The sequence below is a fragment of the Astatotilapia calliptera genome, chromosome 16 (genome assembly GCF_964374335.1).
Source record: "Astatotilapia calliptera chromosome 16, fAstCal68.1, whole genome shotgun sequence".
Taxonomy (NCBI): Eukaryota; Metazoa; Chordata; class Actinopteri; order Cichliformes; family Cichlidae; genus Astatotilapia; species Astatotilapia calliptera.
Genome location: NC_137437.1, coordinates 36,386,101 through 36,399,502, shown reverse-complemented (window position 1 = coordinate 36,399,502; position 13,402 = coordinate 36,386,101). Strand labels below are relative to the sequence as shown.

Below are 13,402 nucleotides of genomic sequence, written 5' to 3'. Positions count from 1 at the left end.
TACACTGTGGTCATAATAAACTCCACCCTCTCAATGTTTCTGAGCAGGTAATATTTTCCATCTTCTGTTGCCCAGTTTTCATGGGTCTCTCTGAGATGTAGCCTCAGTTTCCTGTTCTTAGCACCCAGTCTGGTCTCCTGCTGACCCAGCTTGTCTTCTTCGAGCTTAAACCATGCTCAGAGCTGCCTGGCCATTCACCTCTGACCTTTGACCTCGCCGAGGGGCCGACCTCCATAAGTGAATGACATACGACCATGACATGGTTGTGCAGTGAAAAGCTGCCACGTCTGAAGTCACTTAAATCAGCTTTCTTGCCCTGATGCAGTTCTGTCAGCTGTACAGATCCACTGTTCCCACTGGTACCAGTCAGTCATGTCTCTGCAGTCAGAGGCTTCTTTGGCCACAGTGTCAGCATCGGGGTAACAAAACAGTAAAGTTACTCACGAGTAGGGATGGGTACCGGTGTCCAGTGCCATGATGGCACCGGTTCTGACATAAACGGTAGTAACCAGACCGAAAAGCAGCGCACATTTCGGTGCTTTTTTTCCCTGAGCTGTGATACACTTCTAGCCAATCATTTTACGTTTCCCAGGATAGTAGGCGGGGCCAGGTACGTACGTTCTGTTAGAGCAGAGCTACAGATTAAAAATGCCCAAGGCAAAGCGGTCAAAGTCTGGCTGTACTTCACAGCAAAAGATGCAAACTCAGCAGCAACAAGTGCTTTAAGCTGATACTGTGATACTGTCAAAGGAGGTAACACCTCGAATCCGATGAAACACCTGGCGACGCATAGCGTTTTTTTTTTAAAGCCGAAAAATGCGCCGTATTTGATAGCTTGCTGCCAGACCTCACACCGAGCACATCTACTGCGGGTGTGGTGCCTGTTATCGGACCCGGAGTTAGCAACATCCCCCAAAAACCCGAAGAGGAGAGTCCTGGCCCCTAGCCCTGCCAGTGTAGCAGAAATGATGAGGATGATGATGCAGCAGCAGCCGTTCTTCTCTGCGTGAGTAGCTTAATGTTGTTCGTGTGTAATTTACGTTGAGTAGGCTAACCACGTTATTACATTAATGCATGTAAGGTGAACTAGCAAACATCATCATAGCTACATGCAGCTGTCTTCTTGTTTGATGGCAGATACTCCCTTCACCCTGGCCAAAAAGGCTAAAATGACCAAAGAAAAAGTGGAAAACAGTTAAACATGAGAGGTTTTTGGACAAAGTTTGTGTTCTCCATTCTTTAAGCACCGGCACCGTTTCAAAAGTACCGGTTTGGCACCGGTATCGGATAAAACCTAAACGATACCCATCCCTACTCACGAGTGACAATAGTGTCACTGAACGAAGGATCCGATCAGGTCAGTTTATGAATGATGGTTAAAAACTCAGTCTCTCCTGGTCCTTCTGTCCTGCAGAGCGTGAGCGTTGGGTCAAACGTGGTTAGATACACAATACTCAGCTGTAAGAAAGCACCTCCTCAAAGTGAGTAATGGGACCTGTGAGTGTGCAGTAGCTTAGCATCAAAGCTGCTGAGTGTGTGTGTGTGAGCTTTACTCAGAAAGACTGCTGCCATGTTATTAATAAGGCATAGCTGGGTACAGACAGCTAACAGACTTATCAATATTACAGCTCAATCAGTCAGACACAGGAGAATCATGATTCTATCCAATGAATATTTAATGGCTGTAAGCACGTTTGAACTCTTATTCTTTCAGCTGAAGATGAGACATGAGAACAGGATTTAAACTGCTGTGTTAGGATGGTGCAGGTTAGTCTGCAGAACAGGAAATACTGAGGGAATATTATCCATATTATATTATCCATATTTATGGAAAGACTTTGCTCACAGAGAGCTTTGAGCCATCCTCCAGGGCCTGTGGACAATCCTCAGAGGAGCTGATTGGTTAGCAGGTGGTGATGTCATAGCTGTTGAACGTAACCTGCTGCAGCACAGGTTAGGGCTGTAATATGAGTTGCTACGGCAACAGGTCATGGTTGGAAGTAAACCGCCTCCAGGATAAAGTTACCTGGAAAAGCCTGGAAAATGCTGCTCTGTAGGATGAGCCTGTGGTGTGGTAGAAGTAGCTGTAGTAGTCGTAGTAGCAGTGCTGCTGTGGTGTGTTGCAGTGATGGCTATGTGACCTTCCCAGTATCTGCTGGTGGGATGCAGCTGTTCTTATGACACCTTCTGTTTTCATAACCTCACGACTGTTTCCTTCCTATTACCTGCAAGTTTCTCTTCTCCCCAGTTCACCCACTGTGTTTGTCTCTCCCCTGTTGCCCTGAAAAGTCTGTGTCTGTTCTGTTGGATCTCCTGTTCCAGTTCATTACCCAACCTCCCTTCACAATGACCCCCGCGTCCTTCCCGAGCCTGTGGCCAGTCTGAGAGCCAGCCACTGCAGTCCAGTCTTTTACTTACTGGACAATGGTAAGAGGAGGGGTGTTTCATGGATCTCAGCCTCTTCGTGGACACCTGCTTGGAATTTCTGTCTTTCTTTCTTTGTTTGTGTCGTTGTTTTGGGAGAGGGAATAATTAGGCTGCTGTGTGATGTTGCACCTGCACGCTAACGCTGCTTCCACACTGTGAGCAACACTATCAGCAGGGCGCCAGACGTTTACTGACTAATGTTGAAGCACAGGTATCAATATAACATATTCAGCCTTTAAATAAAACCTCGTGCTCACTGACCAATGGGGACACAGTAAATTCATAACAACGAATCATATTTCTTTGGCTAGCACAAATGTTGTATATATAATAGAAGCTGTAGACGGTAGTTAAACAGCAGCAGGTGCACAGGTGGAGGAGGCTCCTCCGTCACCTGTGGTGGGTCATGGGTCAGTTCAGCATGAAGCATCTGCAGTCGAGAACTAATAAAACCAAGCAGCAGCATCACTGTGTGAAAAGTGCGGTCGAAGCCTCTCGCAGCACGTGTGAAGCCTGCAGTGCAAACAGGCTTACAGGACTCCAGACTGTGGCTGCTCTTCAGTGTGCTCCATGCTGTGTGTGTGTGTGTGTGTGTGTGTGTGTGTGTGTGTGTGTGTGTGTGTGTGTGTGTGTGTGTGTGTGTGTGTGTGTGTGTGGAGGGCGGGTCCAGACCTTGGGTTCTTCATCACCCTGCAATGCTGCTGAGGCAGATGGGCTGCAGCTGCAGCACCGGCGCTTCAGCCTGTCTGACATCAATCATCGCGCCTTCGCCGGAAGCTCACATCTAAACACAAACATGCTCCCGTACCTGGCGATGGCGCTCGGGGTCTCTGTCTGTCTGCGTGTCAGTAAAGCTGCTGTCTTATCTTGCTGTGCTCTTGGCTAACATTCATCACTGCTGTCTCTGACTAACTGCATGGAGCCCTCTCTGATGAATAAGCCCTCAGCTTGCTTTGGATGTTCAGAAGTTAGTTTTTCAGAGGTTTAGTCCTGTGTTAGCCTCGTTTGGGATGTCAGCACTCTGCACATTACTGTAACCTGGACACAACCTGGCTCTTGTCACCTTGATCGGTGACAAGAGCAGCAGGATGGTTAGAGAAGACAGATGAGCACGGGCCTGACGAGCCACAGGAAGTACGATGGACGCTGCAGTTATGTCTCTCAGAGGTATCTGTGTTGTCTCTGTGCTCGCCGTCCGTGTGGACAGATAAGACGTTACCTGCTGAGAGCCGGTGCAGGCGAGAAAAACAGGCTGATAAATATGTAAATGCTGCAAATGCAGCGACCTGCAGGGTCACAACAACAACTCTAAAGATCCACCTGCTGCTGGATAACAAGAAGGCTCCATTCTGCTGTGAATCCTGGAGTAATGAGCAGAGTGCTGAGGTCAGCGATGAGGCTGGTCCGACATCAGTTACTGTCACACGTGTGTTTTAAAACACTGTGTGCATGAGAACAATGCAGAACACACGTGAACGCGTGACATCGCCACTTTCCGTCTCTGTGGTTAAAACCAAAGGTGCTGAATTCCAGTGGGTGCAGTGCATGCTGGTTAATATTCATGTCACAGTGAGAGACCCTTCGGCTCCTCAGATCAGTCCCACCGGTTTATTTTGATTAAAATACATTTTATGATGTGTTAATGCAGCCGCTGAGCCATTAAACAGAGGAAGCATCTGTGAGCTACAGGTTCATTATGAGAACATAATTCCTGTCGTTGCATCTCCAACGCTGCACCTTTCGTGCGGTCGCAGCAGCATCTGGTGACTCTGGTTTATTATGAAGAGCGCACAAGCACTCGGCCCTCATCTGTTATCTCATTAGCAGCACTTATTCAAAAGTCCGTCGAGGTTCACGGAAGAAATGCAAACAAATGAATGACCGGAGATTCGGTGAGACCAGTGTTTCCCATCACACGCTCAGCCGCCGCGTCGGCCGTGCAGCAAACATGCTGAATGACATCTAGCAGGTGTTTCGTGCTTTTTTTCCTCGTGGTCATCAGCTGGATCGTGTCTTCTAAATCCCGCCTTCTTCCTGAGGGGAAACTGACACGTGACGCCTCGAGTTCGACCTTTGCAGTTCTCTCCTTACTGCAAAATGCTTGCAAAATGTGTATGTGGTTATTTTGGTTGCCTTCAGTGTCTGACTTAGTTTTTTTATGACACTTTGTGGTGTCACCCTGTTCATTTGTTGCTTCCACGTCAAATCCCAGGCCCACAGAGCGGACTTCATTATTCCAGGTGCAGACTTGAGGAGGAGAGTGATTAAAAACATCAGAATGAGTCTTTACACGTTAAGAGATGCAAAGAGAGCACCTGCTTCAAATGACTAATCACTGAGTAATCGCTCTGTCCACTCGAGACTTCCTGCCGTTGCGCTGACTCAGTATCACTGATCGTGCCGGCCTGGGATGACAGTGGAGCATGCTTTTTGAAAATATGCCTGCAAACATGCAAGTGCACCAGTTTGCATGTTCTTTGTTCATTTGGTTTCTTTTCAGTTTTTCCCCACTTTGGTTTGCCATCGTTTGAAGCAGACTACACCTCCTTTGTTTTCTTCTTCCATGATTTCTTTTTTGTTCTATTTTATTTTGAAGGGATTAACTGGTGCTTTGTTTCCTATTCTTTTGTTTCAGTAAAGGGACCCGGCAGAAAGTTAAGTCTGCCAACAGATCTTAAGACTGATCTTGGTACGGTAGGCGAAAGCCAGCAGTTTTCACTTGATTTCCTTTGAGTTTCTGCTTTTCTCATGGTTTCTAGGCTTTTGTGTTGCATTAGTACTTTTGGATTTCACTCAAACTTTCCTCTTTCAGTTTCCTTGTTGCTCTGTCCGCCTGTTCAACCAGCCCATGAGACTGTCGGCCTAACGTGTTCGTCCATTTTGCCCGTCAGTGTGTTTTGATTTAAAGCGTCTGTGTTTGTTCCTTCTACATTTTGCAAGTGTTTACAAAGGTGATTTGTAGCTCATGCCCATATTTGAACTTGAGGCATTCTATCGCTTTACCATGATTGGACCATCCTCTGATTTATGCAACCTTTCCTCCATTGACAGGCTTTGCTCTGCGGTGCTGGATCACTTGCTACCTCGCTCATTGTAACTGGCCCATTTCTCTCTTAAACAGCCTTCCTTCCATTTTGACTGGACCCCCCCCCCCACCCCCACCCCCCATACATCTAAGTGCTGCACACACATGCAGATCTCAGGTTTCCCTCTGCAGCGCCACGCATGCTGTCGCCTCCCAGAACTTCTGCTTCTCTAACCCCCCCAAACGTGCCTCCTGATTTTTGACTTGCTGTTTGGTAAATGCTCCATCAGCAGGAAGGGTGAGGACAGAAACCCAAACTTTGAATGCAGCACATTTAGTTTTGGTGTCGTCATCGAACATTGAAGAAAACAGTAGAGCTGCAAACGCTGAAGGTTTAAAATCCACAACAATAGAAACCTGTGTGACAGGAAGACGCTCGAGTCTATTGTGTTTGTGCCTTTGTGTGGATGATGTGTGTTTGTGCGCGTGTGATGAGGGGGTGGAGTGGGATGTGCACGTCAGCACAGTGTCGCGCTCTCAGCTGTAAACCAGTTTCCATCAGAACATTTCGAGGCAACGAAATGAACAAAATGTGAAGCCCGATCGCGGCGGCGTCAAACGCTCCGTGTTACCTGCAGTTTTTCAGTCCCCGCGCTGCCTCGTCAGTCCTGCTGTGAAACTGGGTGAGTGTTGCACGTGGACTGGGTGGCACCCTGGAGCTTTTCATCTTCACTTTGAAATTGAATCATTTTTGCAGCGACTGGCTGCACGGCAGAGCTCTCTGGGCGCCGGGGACGAACGATCGGAGAGGAGCGAGCGGGGAACGTTCGAGTGTTTGCACAAATGATCATGATATTGTTTATCTGCTCCACTCGTCTCCATGTATAAGACCTTCCACCAAAACACACATGGAAAGCTTCTGTCCTCCCACGGCAGCGACCACAGCTGCTGTTAATCTGCTGGGGGGGGTCACTGATGTACTCAGTGAGGATGAGAGCGTAGTGATATGTAAATAAATACAGGGTCAGTGTGTCCATATACTGATGTTTATTATCGCTGTGATGCCCACCTGTGAGCTCCGCCTTCATTATTTAATCGACCCTTTGTGTACGTTGGAGAGCTGGAGTGTAACTGTGGCGTCTCTAGAGCTCCTCTGTGGTTTAAAAGTGTGCCGGCTTTCAATAAAATGCACACGAGTCAACACCACGAGAGCGCATGTTCGAGGGTATTGTTTCATTTCCATAGTGAAAAACGGGCCACGCACTAGTGTGGATCGGTACCAGTGCCGGCATATTGGGATCGATCCGGCCGCCTCTCGTGCCCGCTCACAAGTATGGCTGAACACAGAACGAGAGAAGGTCAGCCCGGCCTTTCTTTCCTTTGTGTCATTAACAGGGTCTGGCTCCAGCACAGTGCACGGACTCGTCCCCGAGGGGTAAAGAAATCACCGAGTGTGTTGGTATCAGCTCTGTCCGTAGATGAATTTGTAGCCCAGCCAATATAAGCGAGTGCTAATTTGACAGAATAAAGAGCAGAGCTTGTTTTCGTTCTTCACCTGCAGCTTTGGATGTCATAAAGCTTTCTGCTAAAAACAAGGTTTCCCCACAGTTCACTGAGATAAAAGCAACAAAGTGGAGATGAAACGAGCCTGTTTTATGTCACGTCACAGACTCGATGAAGCTGCACTCACAGTTTTACTCTGCATCTTCCTCCTCTGCCCCGGCATCCCCTCCTTGCACATACTTACTTCAAACCACTCTCCAGCCTCTGTCACTCACTCTCCCTTTTTCCCTCACTATCATCTTCCTAGTTGGCAATCAAATTTTCAGCATCAGCTTGCTCCTCTTACGCTGCAGAAATATTCATCTTCATCGGTCATCTAGTGTCAGCCTGCCTTTTTGCAGTCTAGTAGACAAAGCGTCTCCCGGCAGGGAAAAGCAGTTATCTCCTTGGAAAATCTCGTCCCTAATTTGAGGTTCCCTGCCCTGATTTTTATTTCACTTCCCATCAAACTAAATGACTTGTGAAGATGGATAATGCAGCAGTAAATCAGAATATGTTTAAAGTTGAATTACATCCCTCTTTCTGTTGTTTGCTAATGCTTTGCCGTTGTTACAGATCATGTCAATGGACATTGCACTAGCCCCACCTCCCAGCCCTGCTCGGCGGGGAAGCCTCGCATTCCGATGGGTCCCGAGGGGCCACGGCTTACCCGCAGAGGCCCTGGCCGACCGCCCTTCCGCAAGGCCCAGTCCGCTGCTTGCATGGAGATCTCTTTGCCTGTGTCCCACACTGAAGGTGTGTGCTTGTCCTCCCAACTCCCATCCCTAACCCTCTATAACAAACCCCCCTCCCAGCAAGTGCATGCCATCCTCTCACCCCAGGGTAAGTGGAGAAAGGCCTGACACATGGTCAACACAAGGCAAGCACATGCTAATGCAAGTTAGCAGCATGAAATCCAAAATCGGGGTGTGGTTCTGCAGAGAAGATGCTGCAGGGTAAACAGAGCAACACACAGTAAGAAAAAACAAACGCACACTTATACAGCTGCACGGTAAAATAACCAGACTGCATCTGCAGGAGCTGACAGTCACATACCAGGACACCACTGTTGCATTACAGCATGCCAATCGCACTCGTGCAGCTTGCATTAGCATCAGCTTACAACATTCAGACTGCAGGTTCTGCTTCTTCTGAATGCAAGAACGAGTCCTTGCATTGTGTCCTTGACTCTGCTGCTTGTGTCGACGATGTTGCAGGCCTGAAGGTTGGTGATTCAGTGATTTAACCAGTTTTTACTTCTCCTGTGCCTTTCTGTCTTTCTTTCTTCCTTCGTTTCTTCCTTTCTGTCTTTCTTTCTTCCTTTCTTTCTTTCTTTCTTTCTTGCATTTTGTGCTCTGCACCGAAACAGCAGAAGGATCTGATGGTTTTCCTCATCATGCCACAGATTTATGATTATAACTCTATTTGCCTTTCTGTTTTTCTCGTCTCATAAATAACTTCTGGATGTTTTCTGAGATGAAAATGACAGCGCATATTAAACTTCATGTAGCGTTGCTACACTTATCGAGTTTTTATGAGCTATGAGCAAAGGGAATGCACACATCTACAAACACGGGTTATAAGTTTGTAGATGTTTGCAATTTCCTCAAACTGAAACCACCAGGACGTTTTTATTTTTACCTCTAATAACTCTTATCATCAGAAGGAGCACAGTTCAAGGAGGACAATAATACAAGAGCACCGCACGAGTTGACATTTTCATTAACAGACATGACATTTATTGTCTTTCCATTTGCGCTCGCTCTTATTCACACCCTCACTTTGATTTGCACCATTTAAAATGCGATGAACCCACAGAGGCTCCGTATTCCCAGTGATCAGTTTAGAAACATGAATGCAAACATATGCTTTTGTTTTTGAGTCTGGCTGTAATACGCTTCTGTGTGGTCATGTGTGTGCGTTTGTGGTTTTACAGCTGTTTTTATATCGTTGTCTGCTAATCTGAGTTAGAATAGGGAAACGGTTCAGTTTTATTTATGTAGCACCAAATCACAACAACAGTCACCTCGAGATGCTCTATGTTGTAATGTAAAGATCCTACAGTAATACAGAGAGAGTCACCAACAATCAGACAGCCCCCCCTCGTGGGGAGGATATACAGCCCTGTGTTTTAAATTTACAGCCCCCCCTGTTCATCCCTCATACCAACTACAAATACACAATTTCATCGACTGTATTTTTCGGACCATAAGGCGCATTAGGCGAAACAAAACCGTCAGATAAGTCAAACTTTACTCTCCTCATTCTTCTGTGTTTATATTATGCTAACATAGCTGTGTCGCTAGTGATCACGTAGCACATCATTATATACCAGCTAGCCCAACTTCAGTAACCCTACAAACGTCACTGCTGTTTAGTTTTCTGTCTTCATTTATGTTGGAAGTGATAGCAGAGCTGTACGTTTGAATTCTTTCAGAAATCTCTCAGTCAGAACATGCTATATCATGTTTAGCTAACTAGCGAGCTAACTTCCTGCTAACTTCTAAGTCTGTTAAATTTAATAAATTCTGTTTGCATGGATGTTAAACTTAATTGTTACACCTGGTAAAGCAGCAACGCTGATAATTTTATTAAAGATGAAAGAATTTAGACAGTTTTTAACTCTCAGTGATGCTGCAGTGTTTGTTTGACTTTGGGACCTGAAAATGACGGAGTTTAGGACCCAGATTCCTCCGTGAGGCTCCTGACTACAGTAGCTGTAATGCTCCAACAATCCATCACGCGGTGCGGCTTCGTAGCTTACCACAGTCGCACTAAAACATTTTTGACAGATTTGTGAGCGCCGTGTAGCACATAAAATCGGTTCAAGGTCAGTAAGCACGATCAGAATTCATAATTTGAGAAAATTAAAGGATTTTAAGTGCGCCTTATAGTGCGGAAAATACCGTATTAGCTCTAGATAATACAGGAGAATGATAATGGCAAGCTAAAGTGCCTTAAACGTGCATTGACCCTAATGGCCACCAGGGGGCGATACTTCCTAAGCCATTTATGCGTTCAGTCGCTCATTTGGAGACATCCAAGCAAGTCCACTTTGGAATTTTGGACTGAGTCAGGGATATAATCCAGGGCATGCTCATTGGCTGATCTTAGTCCCCCTCCCTCATTAAATCTGATTCCAAAACACCAGGAATGATAAAATGCTCATCTCGATGCCTCGTAATGGGACCCTACAAACCGCTGAATGACATCACAGCTGAGATGCTAATTTTAGTACAGAAGTGCAGATCCAGTCTTTGTGTTTCTTTTAGTCCATCTTCACTCTGAGACAGATTTTTTTAGGTGGCCAAAATATTACTGAAATAGAAGCAGAACGTGAGATAACTGGGAAGATGTTTGTGGTGATCGACAGATGCAGACAGAGGTCGCCCCCTGCTGGCTTTGGTGTTACATTTCACTTTCCTCTCAGAACACTTGAACTACGATTGGCTGAACGAGAACTGCTGCTTTAAGACAAACATAAAAGCCTTGATAATTCATTTTTCCTTATCTCCCCAAGACAGCATGACTATCTTAAAGACAAAATGAGAATGAATTTTTGACCTTTGTTGGATAAAGTTTTCCTTTCTTCTTTTACTCATCGCGTGACAAACGAGACGAAGGGAGAAAAACACATAAACGTCCTGTCAAGTGAAGACTTAAACTGCGATCCCAGCAGTATAATTTCGAGTTGCTGACCTCAGAAGTGACAGAGAAATGGCCTCATGCAGGATTAGCAACCACGTAATTACAGATTCTGTGTGAATTGTAACACTTAGTCTGTCACAGCCTGACAGACAACACTAATGCAGGGCGTCCATTTACTTTGAATAAACATAAAAAGTAGATGCAGATCGTTCGTTCTAACAGGACTCTGACTCTGTCCTGTCATATTAAAAGTTTTATGATCTTGCTTCAGTTGGAGAAGAGCAGCAGAAGTATCAGTGGGAGTGTCTGCGAGCTTCTTTGTCTCTGTGGTGATTCACAGGGTCGGGTTATATTCAGAAGGTGTTAAAAATAAACAACAGCAGCCTAAGAGCAGGTTCAGACCGGATGGCCGTCGGCCCCGAGGGTGGAGGAGTCGTCTAATGATGCAGGGTCTGATCTAAAGTGTGGAGCAGATTGCAGCAGCCTGTCACACAGCCCGTGTACATCAGTCACAGTGGGCCCAATCATCGTGTACACCTGATGAATCACTGGCTTTCTAAGTGCTGATGCACCACATAAACTCGTCCCTTGCAGAAAGTACACTCCTGCAAAGCTCCACTCGTGGTCCACTGATGGGTCGTGTTTGCTTAGACGCGGGCGCCGCCAGATTTACAGTCTCAGTCAGGTCACGACAAACTAATCTCTCCATAGGAGGCTCAACATTGTGACAGTTTCCCAAATGTCACAGTTATTGTAGCCAAACTGCACGAAACATTAGCACACCACAGTTTGGCAGATGATCACATTCAGCACACCGGGCTCTGCATGTCCAAAGGCTTCTACGCTGGGATCATCAACAGGCACTCTTAAGAACACGTGTCCGTTACTCCGGAGTACAGCTGACCCTTTTACAGCAATTCTGCAATTAAATTCATGCCGCCATCTTCACCGACCTCATTATACAACAGTGACCTGGAACCGAGAGGGAAGCAGTTTTTCATTAGCATAAGCTGAATGTTTTATTAAAGCCACGGTTGGGGCTCCAGCTGCATCACCAACCACACCGATGCAGATGATTCAAAGCTGCTGTGAAAATATGCATAAGAAACTGTAATTTTCCATGAAACTGTATACTAGCGTGGGCCCGTGGTGATTAGCATAGCCATGCCGGTTGCCTAGCTGCACCTGACTCGAGCGCAGCCCGATGCATTGAAACATTTTGCCCGGACCTTCTGTTTGCGTCAGGCTTTACTTCAAAATAAAGGCAGAAGCAAAGAAGCCATTCCAAGAGATTTAACACCAAATGGAAAGAAAACGTTGTTATTTTAGCTTTTTAAGTGTGTTAGAACGCTGCCTGAGCATCCACTAACACACCGAGTGTCCTTCTGCCTCTAATGATTTTGCAGCTGTCATGAAAGCGTCCAGAACACGAGGGTGGTTCTGCTGCAGGCCTGTGCACACACAGGCTGTTGGAGGCGCAGAGCTTTGGGCTTCTCATTGCACTTTGTCATGTTTGTCTTAATGCATCTTATTTTATTTGACCTGGAATAACACAGCCTTCATGTGCTCTAAAGCACATGCTGTTTTTTACAGTGTGGAGACGGCTCCAGCTTTGCTTCTTGTGCTGCCCACTTAGAAAGTCCACTCAGTACACAGGATATTACATAACCTAATATTTGAGTTGCACTCGTGTTTCAGGGACCGTGATTCTGTGAAGTCTTTTAAACATTGTCCCAGGTTTTTAGAACAAAATAGGATACATGATAAATATGGATTTAAACAGAGCTGCAGACTGAAGGAGGACACCACAGTTAGCTTGGATGAGCCATATTCTCTAATTGTTTACACTGACTAACAGGACGCTGCAAGAAGGAGAAGAAGATAATAAAATGGGAAAAGAAGGTCTATACTGGCCTTAATGAGCACATTTTATACCTGAACAGTGGCTTTTCTCAGCACACTTGTTCCCTGTCTATCACCTACCTTTGGCACTGTTGTTTATCACTTGCACTGGGTACCACAGTGAAGAGCCAGCAGGCTCACCAGTATAATTAAAGGTCAACAAGCAGTGCGAGAAATTAGCCCGATGTTAATGAGATCTGCACGCAGGGCAAGGACACAGAGGAGGGAAATGGCAAGGGAAGCAAAGTCGGAGCGCAGTAAACATTTCCATACCTCCCATCTCGGTCGGGCAGCCCACCTTTTAAATATTAAAAATACTTCTGTGTGATGCCACGAGCAGTGCCTGCAGACACACTGGGCATTGTTTAGGAACAAGTGTTTGCTTCCCCTTTTGTACCTCTGCTGCAGCCCACGCGCAGGCTCACAGGGTCTGCTCACCTACAGAATACAAAAATAACACAGGCAGTAAAATACGGACGTTATTGGATCGCATCGCAAAACTGAGGTGACTCAGCTTTGCACACCAAATTTAATGCTTTCCAACGACAGGCCAGTTTAACAAACAGCTGAATATGCATCATGTTCATTTGTGTTGCAGTCCATAGATAAGAGTCTGCAGGTGTGTGTCCCTCTAACCTGCGTGTGTGCTTGTGCAAACATCACTGCATAAATCGAGCACATTGTCTCTCGACTTCAGATTGCCTGCCTTCCCCTTATCACCTCCCCGACACTGCCTGCCTGCCTCCAGCTCCCTGTGAGGGCCCCCCAGGGGTCCCTGTGTCCTGTCATAGTACCGCTGCGCCTGACTTTCATTAGCCGGCACCCCACAGGCTCTGTCACACAGCGTAAACACACCCC

At 46.3% G+C, this 13,402-nt stretch overlaps 1 protein-coding gene across 1 annotated transcript in view; it reads left to right on the top strand.

The window, feature by feature from the left end:
* Positions 1-13,402, top strand: part of LOC113008286 (syntaxin binding protein 5L) — a 149,091-nt gene that overhangs the window by 104,989 nt on the left and 30,700 nt on the right. The window contains exons 21-23 of the mRNA XM_026145592.2: positions 2,323-2,427; positions 5,063-5,116; positions 7,571-7,750. Coding sequence (XP_026001377.2) covers positions 2,323-2,427; positions 5,063-5,116; positions 7,571-7,750 — 339 coding nt within the window. The remainder of the gene's footprint in view (positions 1-2,322; positions 2,428-5,062; positions 5,117-7,570; positions 7,751-13,402) is intronic.